This window comes from Serinus canaria, chromosome Z (genome assembly GCF_022539315.1).
Source record: "Serinus canaria isolate serCan28SL12 chromosome Z, serCan2020, whole genome shotgun sequence".
Taxonomy (NCBI): Eukaryota; Metazoa; Chordata; class Aves; order Passeriformes; family Fringillidae; genus Serinus; species Serinus canaria.
The window spans coordinates 16651936-16666930 of record NC_066343.1 but is presented as its reverse complement, the minus strand read 5'-3'; the positions used below and the strand labels follow the sequence as shown (position 1 = coordinate 16666930).

The following is a 14995-nucleotide window of genomic DNA, read 5'->3' as shown; positions in this document are numbered from 1 at the left end:
AACACACACAAGACCTACCAACAAATCCTCTGGGCACGCGGCTCATGCAAGGGAGACCACGGCAGAGGCACAGCTACATCTCCAACAGCAGCATCACGCACAATCCCTACTGCAAAAATGCAGCCCTTGGAAGCAGTCCCAGCAAGTCTTCTGGAAAACTTCTGCTGGCAATGCACACTCACCCACCACAAAGTTGGCCCATTGACCCATTTACCAAATCCAGTAGTTTTTTCTTTTGGGAGTGAGGAAAATTAAAATACTTTATGAAAACCTTACCCTTAGAGGTATTGGCTTATTTTTCTCAATGTTCAAGAAGAAAACCATTTAAAAATAAGTACTTCCCAATAATATTTATCTTTTTCATGATTTTGTAATCTAGATTTTTTTCCCTAATTTACATTTTGATGTTTCAGATAGAAAATATTCTTAAAACATACTTGTAATTTTACCAAGGTGGTAGGAGAGGGGAACACCAGCACAGTCTTATCCATTCCTGTGGTTTAACCCCAGGTAGCAGTTCACTACCCATAGAGGGATGGGGTGGAGAATCAGTAGGGTAACTGTGAGAATACACAGATACACACACACACATATATATACACACACACACATATATATAAATCTCACAAAAAAACCTTCAAAGAATTTAAAATAATTTTGCTGTAATTTAATTGCATAATGACAGAATAATGTACAGTTCCCAGAGAGACATGCACCAAAAAAAAAAAAATCCTGAACAGACCACATTAGGATGCAATGGAACAAGAAGACCAAACAGAGAAAACCACAAGTTGGTCTCTGAGGATCACCCCACCAAGACAATTTTTGGGGAAAGCCTCAGATACAACAGAATTTTAAGTTATTACTGGAAAATACTAATTTAAATAATTAATTTAAAAAAACAAACTATACCAAACAAAGAAAAGGAGGAACACTAAGCTAAGGACTCTTAAAAATACTGGGGCAAAGCCACACATAGTTCTGAAAAGCAGAATAGGATGTTCAAAATTTGCCACAATAACTACAAATGTACCTATGTCTAAAGTTCAGACAAACACAGTTTTTTAAATGTTATCATTCTGGATTAAAAACACAATGACAGTTGAAAGGCCATAGCAAATTCTAAAATAAATAATGCTGTGATTCCTAGGATGAAAGTGCATAAAGTGAGTATGAATGATAAATCTGCAATTTAAGTCTAAATCCAAGTATAAATGTAAAAATTTACCCACCAGGGGGACTGATGTTGCAGTTTAAAACTCATAAAAATTTAACCTTGACTCAAAAAAGACAGTATTTAGGATGGTTTCAGCAGTTCAGTCTCCATGCCTATTCAATTTGCCCTGTAACATTGTTTACCAACAATGTCGCATTTTGGACAATACAACTGCCTGGAAAAGTACCTCCATACACACACAGAGAACACACATTTTTTTCATCTATATCTACATTTATATCTATCTATAAATATATATATATATATATATGCTCTCAGGTACCAGTAACTATAGAAAGATGAGAAGAGGGAATGCAGACATTTGTAGAACTTGTACCCTAATGATTTGACCTCTTATACTGGAAACTGTAACCTATGTAATTTACAGTGAAGTTCTCTGGGAAACAAAAGTGTTTTCCCACAGCTTCAGAAATTTGACAAGTTCATTCTTCTAGCTTCATAAAGATAAAAAAGTTCAACTGAAATTTGCTGGAAAGAAATTATATAAACAAAGATGCCTGCCTGTCATTCATTACGTAATCTTGTCTCTGTCATATACAAATAAAAACATATTTGTATTATCTTTGATTCAGATTACTACTATTTTAAAATAATGATACTGACAGTTTTAAGGGATTTGCTTCACAGCATCACTCTTATGATCTCTTTCAGTAAGCATCACAGCTCACTGGGAGAAATATTATCAGTTTTGATTTACTGCTATCCTTAGTGAATGGCTGAAGAATCTTACAAAGTACAACATGAATCAAAATACCAACTTAAGAGATAAAGAACCTACAATTGATTAATCTGGAGTTTGCCAGTGTTCTAACACAAGATATCACCAGATTAAAACAAGTAAACAAAAACCCCAACAAGAAAACAAATGATCTACACAAAATTTCAGCTCCATTTAGGTAACACTAATATCTAGCAGCCTATATTTTAGTGGAAGGATTTTCCACTCTTGCATCATGGACTTTGGTTTGTGACTAAAGTACTGTAAGACCAGTGATCATAAAGGACAACTAAATATGGGTATTTCAAACAACTGAAAAGGCTCCATATTCAGCTCCAATTCCTGGTCACCACATTTTTAATTAAAAGTTCGAGTAACTTATTCAACAAGAGCAGCCAAAAAACAAACAAAAGAAACAAAAAAGTGGAAGCGCCTACATTCTAACCCAAATTTTAAAATTCACAATTTCCTGAAATTTTCCTGTATATTTCATTTAGGATTTTTGCATTACCTCCATCCATTTGGACTTTCGATACCAGAAGCTTCAGTACTGAGAACATTATTTGTTACAGTTCCTCCTAAGTTTGATGTACAACACTAACATGCAAGCCATTAATGCACAGGCATAAAAAAATGTCCTTGAATGTAAAAATAAATGCATTTACCTTTTATTAAAATTATATGCAAAATACATCATCTGCAAGTATCAAAGTGAAAATTACCTTATAATGCTGACCAAACAGTAGAAAAATGTTTCATATCAGCCACTTTTCCACTCTTTCATTCCACCACTCACTTCTTTGTCATGATATTAATCTACAGCATATGTGCTATACACTTTTATACATAGACTGTTTACTAAAAGTAGTAACAAATTACAGCCCAAATAAATGCTTCAAGTGGTATATATTCTATCAATACCAAAACTGGAAGTTTTTAAAACACTAGAGTAGGTATAGTCATTAATCAACAACATGTAATCTGAAAGGAGTCAAAAAGTATAATTAATTCAGCAATACAGATTACAACTCCGGCCGTTGGTGGCTTTTAAATGCGTACACACACACACTGTGCATGTCAAAGTAAACTCACAACAGAGAAATGCAGTACCTGTCTAAAAAGAAACAATAGAAAGAAGCAGAAAGTGGTGAAACCATACAGCTGACCTTATTGAGACACTTAAGAATTACTCTTGATAGCAATCCTGGCAGCTGAAGGGAACACAGGGTCTGTGGAACCAGCACAATACTCAGAAATTATCTGCCACACATTAGCAATTCCCCACAGCACAGGCCTGGAGCTCGTCACCACTACAAAGTCAATGCCGCCACCTAAGGGTGACAACACCGCACTGTGTTTACTAACACGGTACTTGCAGAAAGTTATATTGAAAATTGAAGTCTGCACTGTGGTTCTAATGCCTTTACAGAAGATACATGTAGCTGATTTATGCACACGTACACAAGTTTTGCCTTTTTCCCTTCTATTAACATCAAACTTGGTATAAACGTTTCACTGCAGGACCAGTATTACAGAATCTGCCCAGGTCAAAATGCAACGGATCTAAACAAAAAAAGACAAAAGACAAAAAAAACTAAGCTGAACTCGAAGGAATAAGGTTCTGTAAGTTAGGTTTCTAAGAAACTGACTGAATCATTTTTATGCTGTTAAAAAATTAATTAAGTAAATGCTTCAGAAGAGCTTGTCAAACAACAAAATTTTCCATAGCATTTTTACTACCAGACAGATGTCTCACATAGTTCTTATGAAAGCATGACTTCCTACACTTCATCTTAGTATCAGTATAGCTGTTAAACAAATTTTTAAAATGCTAAACCTTGTTTTTATGGTACATCAAGTAGTTCTGGCATGTATGTAAAGTGTTTGAGAAGCTAAAATACAAGAGGGACTTCATCATTACTAGTGTATACTACCAGCATGCCATCTGCACAAGGTTTTTGCTTCAGAAATCTATAATTTAGTACTTGACAGAAGATGAAACATCATTATCCAAAGCTATGAAATACAGTATACACAAGAGAGAAATCCATCTCAGTATGTACAGAGTCCTTTACTGTGGGGATGGTGAGGCTTTGGACCAGGTTGGACTGCCCCATGCCTGGAAGGGGACAGGTGTAGCATTAGTGGGGTTGGGACCAGACCTCTTTAAGGCCTCCTCCAACCCAAACCATTCCATGACTCCACAATCTTCCTCAATATGTATATAAACTTTTAGCAAGCAAGTAGTTATTGAGAGATGCTAGTTATTCAGCATAAACAGGTCCTAAGTAGGATGAGCTACATGAACTTACAAAGCTGTGAGATTTAGTGTGTTGCTTGCTTAGCATCAGTAGCTGGATTTGCTGAAGCCTTAGGCCAGGAGCTGTGAACTTAGACCTAGATATGCTTTCAGCCAGAATAATTAATTTGCTTAGTCATCTTCATAGGAACTGGTACAGTGCTGTGTTTCAGCTTCAGTATGAAAAGAACATTGATAACATAGTGACGTTTTTCTTGTTGCTAGGCAATGTTTATTATATTAAGACTAGTGGTTTTTTAGCTTTCCATCCTATGTGCAGGTGCACCTGAAAAAAAAACAAAAAATAAGGAGGCTACAGTTGTCAGCAGAAGCTGTAACTCAATGAGACAAGAAATCAAGGGCCTGCCTGTGTGGTGGACATGGAGAAAGAAACCAGGAAAGTGCTAGAAGACCACAAACCAAAAATTACCATTAGATCAAGACATGAGAAGAGTGTGTGAGAGGTGGAGACATAAGTCATAAGGGTAAAATTGCCTGGGGTTTTCTTTGTTCTGGATCTCTCTTTGAAGGCACCCAACCTTCACTGACCTGATGCTGTATCTCTATTAAACCTGTAATTTTTATTAATCCAGTGTCTGAGATTCTGCTGCAGAAAACCTAGGTCACATCTGAAGGAGAAGGAGGTGCCTGTGTCTGCAAAGAAAACCAGAAAAGGGGTCCTTCTGAACTTGGGGGTTTGAATGTAAAAATAGTAATTGAAGGGGAAAGTCTGGAAATCTGAGTTTTCAAAACCTCAAATAATGATATAAAGTGGTCAAAAGTATTTTGGGAAAGTATGCCTGTAGAAACATGGGAAATAAATTATTTTTCTGAAATTTCTTCAAGTAGAAGAACAGTTTTAAGCAACTGCATGTAAAAAGAAAACAGCATATGGAATATTTTGTGGGGGATGGAAATAGGACAGGGAAACTATATTCTTTTGGAATATTTTTCCCAAAAAATTTCTTTCATTTACCTGTTACCATTGAAATAAGTAAATTATTTCCATTCATTCTAAACATTGTTTATAAGCCTTATAATACTTTCTTCCCAAAACAATTTGCCTGGGCTAAACTCAATCAAAATACTCTCACCTCTCAATGTTTGTGACACAAGGCACAATGCTGAAGTAAGTGTTTTGTAGATGAGAAGTATGAAGCAGGAAGGGAAATGGTTCCCAAAGCAAAAACAGAAGTGGGGAGGGGAATATCATTAAAAGACAAAAATTAATTTATCAGCTTACACAATATTTTTTATTCAGAAAATAGGAGAATTAAATTTATTTTTACTATACATTTTATACTAAGTTGATTCCAGTCAATGCTGTAAAAGTATATGTTAACTGTTTAATTGTGTGACAAAACTGTAACATTCTGTTTAGTCTACCTAAATACTTACTTACTGAAACTAAAGCGTATTTTTCACGTATCTTAAGCACTCTAATTTCTATCAAATGTAGTATCACAGTTAACTTGAATTTAAACTCCTGTCTGCTGCAAACTGCAAAGGTAAGCAAAACACTTACAGAATACCCATCTTAAAAAACTTCTAAATAGACATCTGTAAAATTAAAAGTATCATCACTTGAAAAGTGTCATCACATATCAAGGATATTGCCAACTGGGCCCAAACTTGGTTATCTTGAACTTGAAGACTCAAGAGTCCAACAAAGAAATAAAAACACAGTCAAGTTAGAATATAACTGTCTTAATGCACATATTTGGGAACCATCAAACCTATTATTTGCTTTAAGAATCCACTTCACAACATCACTTTATTGGAAAGGAAGAAGTTCTGCCATAGTAGCTACTATACCAACTCATCCACACTTAAATGAGCTTGTAAAAGAGAACAGAGAGCAAGGCAACAAAATATAGAAGTAGAAATATTGACATTCTCTTACAATATCTAAAACTCCACCCTGGTCTCTCTCATACCCCCCCGCCCCGTATCTAGTTCACCACAAAAATCCATCCACACTAGGTGGAATAGGAAGGAACAAACTTGGAACCACCAGCTGGTTAAGTTTCAGCAACAACTGTATCATATTTTTAGCCATTAAGTTACCCAGTTAAGGTAAAGTAATTTAAAAGATAATAGTGTATATAATCAATTTAGTCAAGTGAAGAAAGGTTTTCTCCAGCTCTACATTGAGCTCCTAAATCTAGTTCTCCTCTATTCAAAATAAGGAAAATAGTTTGCACAAAAGCTTCTGGAGATAACCCCTTCCTTTGGGTGCACTGTAGTCATTGAGTTCTGCATCTCACAAAACCTTTAAAATATTTTAGGACTCCACCCTTCTACTGCAAAAAAAGCCATTCAGGCGAAGTACCCCCCATTCTGGGTCTCAGCTAGAGTACTACACATTAGTGTGGAACAGTTCTCTGGCTTTACACCTAAGCTAGGTACTCTTTGTGTCAGGTGGAAAGATTAGAAACAGCAATCTGTACAAAGATAACAATGAAATTAACCCATCCATCTTCCACCAGCTTCATTCACACTGAACATTCACATGATGCAAACACAGAAGTTACAGCACACCATACCAGTCACAACCATAAAATAAGATGTACAACTAAATTCAGCCAAGAAATTAAGAAGTTTTCTATTTTTTTCTGGACAGAACTATAATCTATTCTTCCATTTACACTGAAATTCTGTGAGATTATTCAATTGTATCAGACTGCTTGGGGGCAGATCAAGAGAGACAACACCGCAACACACTTCATAAGTCCTACAAAGTTCTACTTTTTTTTTTTTTTTTTTTTTTTTTTTTTTTTTTTTTTTTAACTGGGTTCCCAGTTTGGCCAGTATGCTTTAGAGAAGAGGCTCAGCTTATAATTTTCTGTCATTCAAAGGAGAGAGAAAAAATAAACATGTTTTGAAGAGATACAAATCCAAAACAGTTAGGCAAATAACAACAATCTTCTGTTGTTGAGTTAGCCATGCAGCATTAACTTTTTCCTCCTACATCCTTTGTCCCATTTATTAATTGCAGCTTTTGCTTATTACCATGAAAATAATCAGCACTTCAAAGACAGGAAAGGGTCTATTTTTCTGTGAAATGTCTAGTATATTCAACAATCAGAACATAAATTCTCCTTTCTCTGCTTCTGCTCAGCAGTCTGATAACACAGTTACTTAGCAACAGATGAAGCAACTGAACTCTGTTGCCTGATCCACACACATTTTACTGCAAAGTAACACTCACAAAGGCATTATTTAGCTGATGGTTGCCTCCGCCTAGATGTATTTTTGAAGTGTAAAATCCATTAGTGTGAGACGAGCCTATATGAAAACTCAACCATCATGTACTATCTGTAATGCACTATACATTTTGAAATTAATAGAAATTGCCTGTAAGAGACACACATATGATTTTAAGTACCTCTGAGAAAGGAATAAACAAGAAAATACAAAACATAAGACTATTTACATTATTTACATGGATGCTACAGCAGTTGCTTAAAAGGGGAGGATAGGAGTCTTCTAGCATACTGACAATGTATGAAATTTAAATACACAGACCAAGCCTTTTTACGTTAAGTACACTTTTCTTGCCAGAGGATATTTTGATTTCAGAGAATGAATGCTTATTCATTTTGAAAATACACACACATACCAACACATGTCTCCCCAAACCACCTTCTTCACCAGTGGAACATGAAGTAGTATGTGCCAAATATCAAGGGGATTTTTTAAAAGGGAGAAAAGTAACCCACAGAACTTGACAAACCATTTGCCAACCACAACTCCCTTTAAAGGCAATTCCACAACTAAACAATCCCTTTATTTTTAATTTATTTTGGCTTGTAAAAGTTTCTATTTTACAATTGAATGGGAACCTCTTAAAAGTTGTCTTGGTTTGTCACACAAAACAACACTCCCAGCAAGACCTGAGAGACTCTTGTCCCTAGCAAAGGGAAAGCACCGCAGCTTCTTCAGCTTTGTCATCTAATGGCATTGTTCAAGAGTAATTTTATTCTAAGGATTCAACACCCTGGAGTGCATAACAGCTTCAAAACTTATTTCATTTGTACATATGAAGATCTGTGAATCTGAATTTTAATTTTACAAAGCTATACCAAGTTTGCCCCATGACTTTTTCTTCCCCCTGGAAAATTAAGGATGGGCAGAAATTTAAGTACAATTATATACTAAAAAAAAAAAAAGAAAGAAAATTCATTAAAAACTGGTCAAAAAATTCAGTTTTGGTAAGTCACTAGACAAATTACCTGAAGGGGCAAAATTAAGATAAATTTCCTGTTTATGTGACAGCAAATATTTCTGTCTAGATTGCAAATAAAAATCAGTGTTATGTTTTCAACAACGAAGCAACCAAGTAGAGCGCAAGTTAAGAGCACATTTCACAATTGCCTTAAAAAGGATTAAACTACTTCCTATGTTCCATTTCAGCCAGGAACTTCAATGATATTTCAGATACTAAAACCATGAAGTCTTTAAGGGCTAACTGCAATAACAAATTCTTAGGTTACATTTCACACTATAAAGAGAATAAAAACTTCAATTCTAAGAACTCTAAGATGCATCTACAAGGAAAGCTAATTCCTTGCCTCCAAATTTTCCAGTGATCAACAACTTATGTAGAAATTTAAACACACTGTTTTCTTAATTACAATTAAGCCATTTTTTCACATGCAACTATGCAAATCTTGAATGTTTTCCTCTTCCTTTCAAAGACAGGTTTAATTAATTTTAAAAGGTGAGTTAATTAATTTTAATTAACCCACCTTTCTTTTTCCAGATAAGGAAGGAAGATGTTTTTCCTTCCAGACTTCATGGATAATTTATTTTTCTTTTTCATATTTAAAGTTTTTTACATATTAAGGTAAGAAGGACTAGCTTTGACAGTATTCAAGATTGTGTTTCAACTCAAGAGGAAGAGCAAGCCCTTTTTCTGCATTTAAATTACACAGAAATCTAAGTTTAGATCCCTGTCTCCTATTTTTCAACTTTCTACAGTGCTGATCAAAACCAATAACTGGCTGCCTTTTTCTTTGTTGATTTGAAAATGTTTTCTATTAAAAAAAAAATCTTGAGCATTGCCATTTCTTTATCTTTTTGAAGCTAAATATCAAATGATTCTTGAATACAAGGTATGCTATTTTCTTACAAACACAATTTATTTGTTCCAATTCAGCACCTTTGAAACTAAGGTTATAACCACAATGTTAGCTGACAGTTAAAATTTCAACTGCAAGCAAATTTCAATTGCAAGAAATAAATTTTAAAAAATAAAATGAAATTTAGAAAAAAAACTTAAGTCTTTTGCAAGCCACTCTCTCTCTGCATTAGAAACCGTCCTTTTAGAGACTGCTTAGAATTAGGACACAAGATTGTTTTGTTACTCCTCAACAATTTCCTTCCACTAGCATAGGCACACTACTCCATCCTGATGAGAAAGTGACACATTTCAAGAAAACATTATCAGAGTGTATCACTTGTAATCAAAAACCCAGGCTCCAAAAATCTTTTAGATGTCTGCACTTTTTACTGCACTTGTAGAAACAAAAACTCCAAATGAACTGTTTTCCTATACAAACCACACATCTCCCAAACAATTACTTGTGAAATACCATGTTAAAAACAAGAAGTTAATGCATTTAGCTTAACCTGTACTTTGCATCACCTTTTGTGCCATGTCTGCAGAACTGCACTTTTCACAGCCAGAAACATTTTTAAGCAATTCACTTGAAAAAAGCAGCCATTCTAAAGAAAATTTTTAAAAGATAAAGAGCAAGAGAAAGCTTTGACAATCAAAAAATACCTTGGGAAGAACAAAATCATGATATGTACTTACCAATTTGTTTTCTTGCATATATATTCTTTGCAGCTTCAAACAGCCTTTAGCTATAATGATCATTCCTTCATCTGAGATCTTGTAACATTGCCCAAAATGTATGTCTTTCAATTCCCTGCATTTTGAGCCGAGCTGCAATTAATGATATCAAAGTGAAAATAAAACAACAACAGAATTTGACTGAAATTAAGAGATAGGAGAAAAGATTTTTTTCTGCTTGTCCATCCTCCATTAAAAATTATCTTTCTTTTCAGGCTTTGAAACACTGTATGCAAAGAAGAAAGATTCTAATTACATACAGGACAAAATGAAGTTTCTAACTACAATCAACAAAATGGAGCTAACAGCACCACATAAGAACTAAGTTTTTTACTCTGTGTACAGGTAGCTAAAAATGCCTTTATGCTCAACAGCTTATTTGATTTACCCTAACTCCTAAATGCTCCTTTTACACTCTCCGAAAGTTGATGAAACCTTCCTGCACATCCAACAATAAAGATCTTAGTCACCAAGCTCAGGAAAATTGAATCCGACAGAAGTGAAGTACAGGATGTCAAACTGCACATTTAACTACAAAATCAATCATTCAATCCCTAGGTATTAAAAAGTAGGTGCAGTCTCTAGAGAACAGCATTTACTGCACCAAAACTAAGTCTCCATACACCAACTTTTAAAACAGAAGATTTTTCATCATTTTAGTTAAATCCTATGAAAGAGTATCATCTTCTTGCTAAGCTGAAATATACTAAGTTTTCAGAAGGAATTTGTGGAATGGATGGTTACCTGCTTCAGGCCTTCATCAGTGAGTCTGTCTTGATTGCCCACATGAACTTTCTGAAGAAGAGGACACTGAGAGGCAACGGCAATAATAGAGGTGTCAGAAAGTTGTTTACACCTGTAGGCAGTATATCTTAAGAGCCCAGGACATTTAATTGCTAATATGCATACTCCTGTATCAGATACATTGCGGCAATCAGAAATATTGATTTCAGTAATATTCTGGCTTCTTGATGCTATTTTTTCCAAGAGCTCATCAGTGACCTGCAAAGAAAAAACAAATACTCACAACTTTTTCCATAAAAATCTTTAATGTCACTAGGGCAAAAATGGCCGTTTATAAGATGCATTTCCATGAGCTATAGGAAAAATGAAACTATACCTCCTTTACAAATACTACCTATGGCTGAATATTTTACTGCAATTGGTTTGTTTCAGAGGAGTGGGGGGGCTGATGGTTTTGAGAGAATATGGTCAGTCAATTGGGCAAAAGCCAGTTCTGACATACTGTGTAGACTGTAGCTAGATGACTTAATGATAATGCTCACACACAGAGGGAGAGGCAACAGCTAGACAAGCACAGAAAATACAGGCAGCTGCAGGAATTTATGTCACCACAAAAAAAATCCCAAATGGCTGCCCAGCTTGACTGAAGTTTTCAAGTACCAGACTGAGCTCCAGAGTTAGGAGGGTAACCACAGAACTACTTCTCTTTTTAGCCATGAACAGACTATCTGTGATGTCCAGGTATTAGAAAGATAAATTACTTGTTGGCAGAATTGCTTTATTAAGGTTTAGGGCTTGATGCACCTCAATGACCTCAGCTCCTAGGAAAGGTTAACAAAGCTTGGGGAGAGTAATGTACTAGTGACAGACACAAAGAATGCAGAATTCGTAGACCACAATGACATTTGGCAGAACTTCTTAGATAAGGAAGAAACTAACAAAACAAACTCAGCAACTGTGTTGAATCAACTCCAACTGAGTAAAAGGCAATTCTGGCAAAGGGATATGGCAAACACCACAGACCACAAACCCAAGAAACCCACCACACCAAAAGACCAGAAAGACTGAGTATGTGGACTAATTAGCATAAGAAGGGCAGGAATCATTTAACAAACAGAAGTAGAACACCAGCTAATAACAGAACTATGTAACTTGTAGCCACCAAACACTAATGACTTTGTTTCCTGAAATATATGTGATTTCATATTGATAATCATTTGCGTCCTACAGAAATTGTGTTAACCTTTACTCTATTATATTTCTTTTTTGTAGTAATGCTGTATGGAAGGGCAGTGTTTCAATGTCTTAAAAGTTTTCTTTTTTCATTTTAATATATTAGCAGGTATGGTCCATTTAATCAAAGGGAGAACTGTTGAGGAATACACTCAGTGCAAATAGCTCAGGGTGCAGCTGAGCTCCAGGTGGCACAGCCAGAGGCAAAAGGCCATGAACTCGTGCCGGCCCTTTGCCACAGTTTTCTGTGCCCTTTGTTTTACACAGCCAGGCAAGAGACAGTTGGAAATACAGCAGGAGACAAGAGCCCCCAGATGTACCCACGCGCAGACTGTGAGGGTATAAAAACACAAAGGTCCCTTTTCTGGGGTCCCTCTTCCTCCAGCCTGAGGTGTTATTCTGTGGTTGCACAATGATTACATTATTTTAAGGTCCCAGAGGTGTGAGACTCTGCTGTGGGAAACCAGAAGTGGAGGCAGTAAGGAAAGTGGTCTGGAAGCCGAGCAGGGGATCCATCACCTCCCTGGGGCCGCAGCCACTGAGGGGCTTCGGTCCAGGCAGGTGGGCCAGTGCGGCTGACAGAGCAGCCCCTGGGTGCTCACACAGCAAAGTTTCCTTATCACCTTTGCAACAAAATATTCCATCCATTTTGTATCTATACACATTGTAGTCAGCCAAAATGACAATAATCTTAAAAGCAGACAATCCTGCAAAGGACCATTCAAAAATATTTACCATTCAAAATATCACTTGGCATAGACAAGATTCAGCTTTAACCAAAGAGGGCAAGAGAGTAACACGAATCCTTTTTGATTTTTGTCTTATACAGCTGAGGAGCAGCCATTGCTGCATTCAATATGGTTTTCATTTGTAGCAAGTCAGATCATTTTTCTTGCTCTTTCTTTAGGCAGGTGATAAAATGGAAAACAACTGTGCTGCCTTGCCTGGGGTAGAATTCTCTTCACAGTGACTAGTATACAACTATGTTTTGCATTTGTGCTGGCTTTCTTATTGCTGAACAGGGATTGCACAGAGCCAAGGTTTTTTCTCCTTTTCACATGGCCACAGTAGCAAAGAGGCTGGGAGGGAGCACAGCCAGGACAGGTGACCCCCATCTGACCAAGGGGATATTCCAGACCATGTGGCATCACAGTCAGCATATAAGTCAGTCAGTCAGTCATTGAGGGGAAGGAGGAAGAAGGGGGAGACATTTTCAGTGATGGGGCTTGTCTTCTCAAGTCATTGAGAAGTGTCTTCTCAAGTGTGATGGGTCCCTGCTCTGCTGGGGATGCCTGAGCACCTGCCAGCTGATAGGAAGCAATGAATTAATTCTTTGTCTTGTTCTTAATTCTTATTTTGTATATGCGTGTGTAATTTTTCTTTCACTATTAAATTCTTTAAACTCATTAATTATGTAGTTTTATTCTTCCAGTTCTCTCCTCAACCCTACTGGTAGGAGTGAAGAAGGGGTTACCTGGGCTTTGACTGCTGTTTGATATTAAACCACAACAACAACAAATTGCAAAGGAAAAAAATTCTTCTTCAAATGCAACTGTCAAGTTGTTATTTCCCTGCACTCTGTATTTTCATTAAACACTCAAGATCCAATTTACAAACCTCCACACGTCACTACTCAACACGAAACCTAAGGGCAGTGGTCAAACAATACTGGCATCCCTAAAGTTTTCCAAGGAGGAAAGTTATCCTCCACAATTTAAGGCTAGGCTCTTAGGGATCTCACTAAATTAAACCCACAAATATTTAATTCTAGGATCAGCTAAAAGCTTAAAAAAACCAAAATACTGGAAACAAAAAACCAAACACAGTCCCTTTTCTAATTAATAGGAGCGATACCAGCTGAAGAATAAAATAAAGAAAATTTGTTAAAACAGAGCAAGCACCACATATGTGACCATTCTTCCAACTACAGTAATCTCAGGAATGCTCATGTTTGTCTTTGAATTAATAAGACATCTCACAGCTCTAGACTATCTTATTCAGAGTTGAGACAGGTAATGCACAACCCATTTCAAATAGCACTTATGCTCACACTGCTTAATAACTGATCTCAGACAAAATATACTATATTTAAAGGAAGCAATCTAAGGGTCCAGACATTTTCAGGGAATAGCAGTAAAATCCATGCAATATCACCATTTTATGTGTTTCTTTTGTTTACCTCTGGTCAAAAGTACAAGTTCCAAAAACAAATTCTGAGTCATGAAAACAATTATTCCACAATGATATTTTCATACCTGCTGACGACTACTGAGATCCAGTTGCTTCCAAAACTGAAAGTCTAAACAGAGGTCACGCCAATATTTACAGACTAATGACACTGAAAGGCAGCGCTCATTCAGAGATAAATTGGAAAATATCTGTAAAGAAAGAAAAAACAAATTTGTCACATGCAATCATATTTTAGAGACAGAAATATTTTATTATCAATACATCTTGTAAAAGACAGAAAGTATTAGCATGCATTATAACATACTTGCCCCCTGCTTGATTAGTCAGAGACAATAACAAAAAAACCTACATCCCACAAGAACTGACAGTATTAGTAAGTCATATTAGCATAACCAACAATCGAATATATCCTAAGTACTCATCTCATAGACTGAGTTTCAGAAGTGCTTCTGAGATGGCACACCTAAAGAATTACAAATTAGCAGAAAGAAAGCACTGAATAGTAAGTGGTAATTTGGCATCTGACATCTCCTGCAAAAGTGTAATTCTAAACATGAGAAAAGGTGACAGTCTGATGATGCTCAGTAATTCTAAGTTAGTAAGAGCAGTAGGAAAATTAAATTCCTGCTACTGGCATGAAACAGAAGACTGAATCTTTTAACTGTTATAAAAACCTTAGAACAGAACAAAGCAACATGACCCACATTATGTTTA

At 36.1% G+C, this 14995-nt stretch overlaps 1 protein-coding gene across 1 annotated transcript in view; it reads right to left on the bottom strand.

The window, feature by feature from the left end:
- The window catches only part of FBXL17 (F-box and leucine rich repeat protein 17), a 275704-nt gene that overhangs the window by 242077 nt on the left and 18632 nt on the right, over positions 1 to 14995 (bottom strand). The window contains 3 exon segments of the mRNA XM_030237045.2: positions 10076 to 10207; positions 10859 to 11116; positions 14347 to 14469. Coding sequence (XP_030092905.2) covers positions 10076 to 10207; positions 10859 to 11116; positions 14347 to 14469 — 513 coding nt within the window.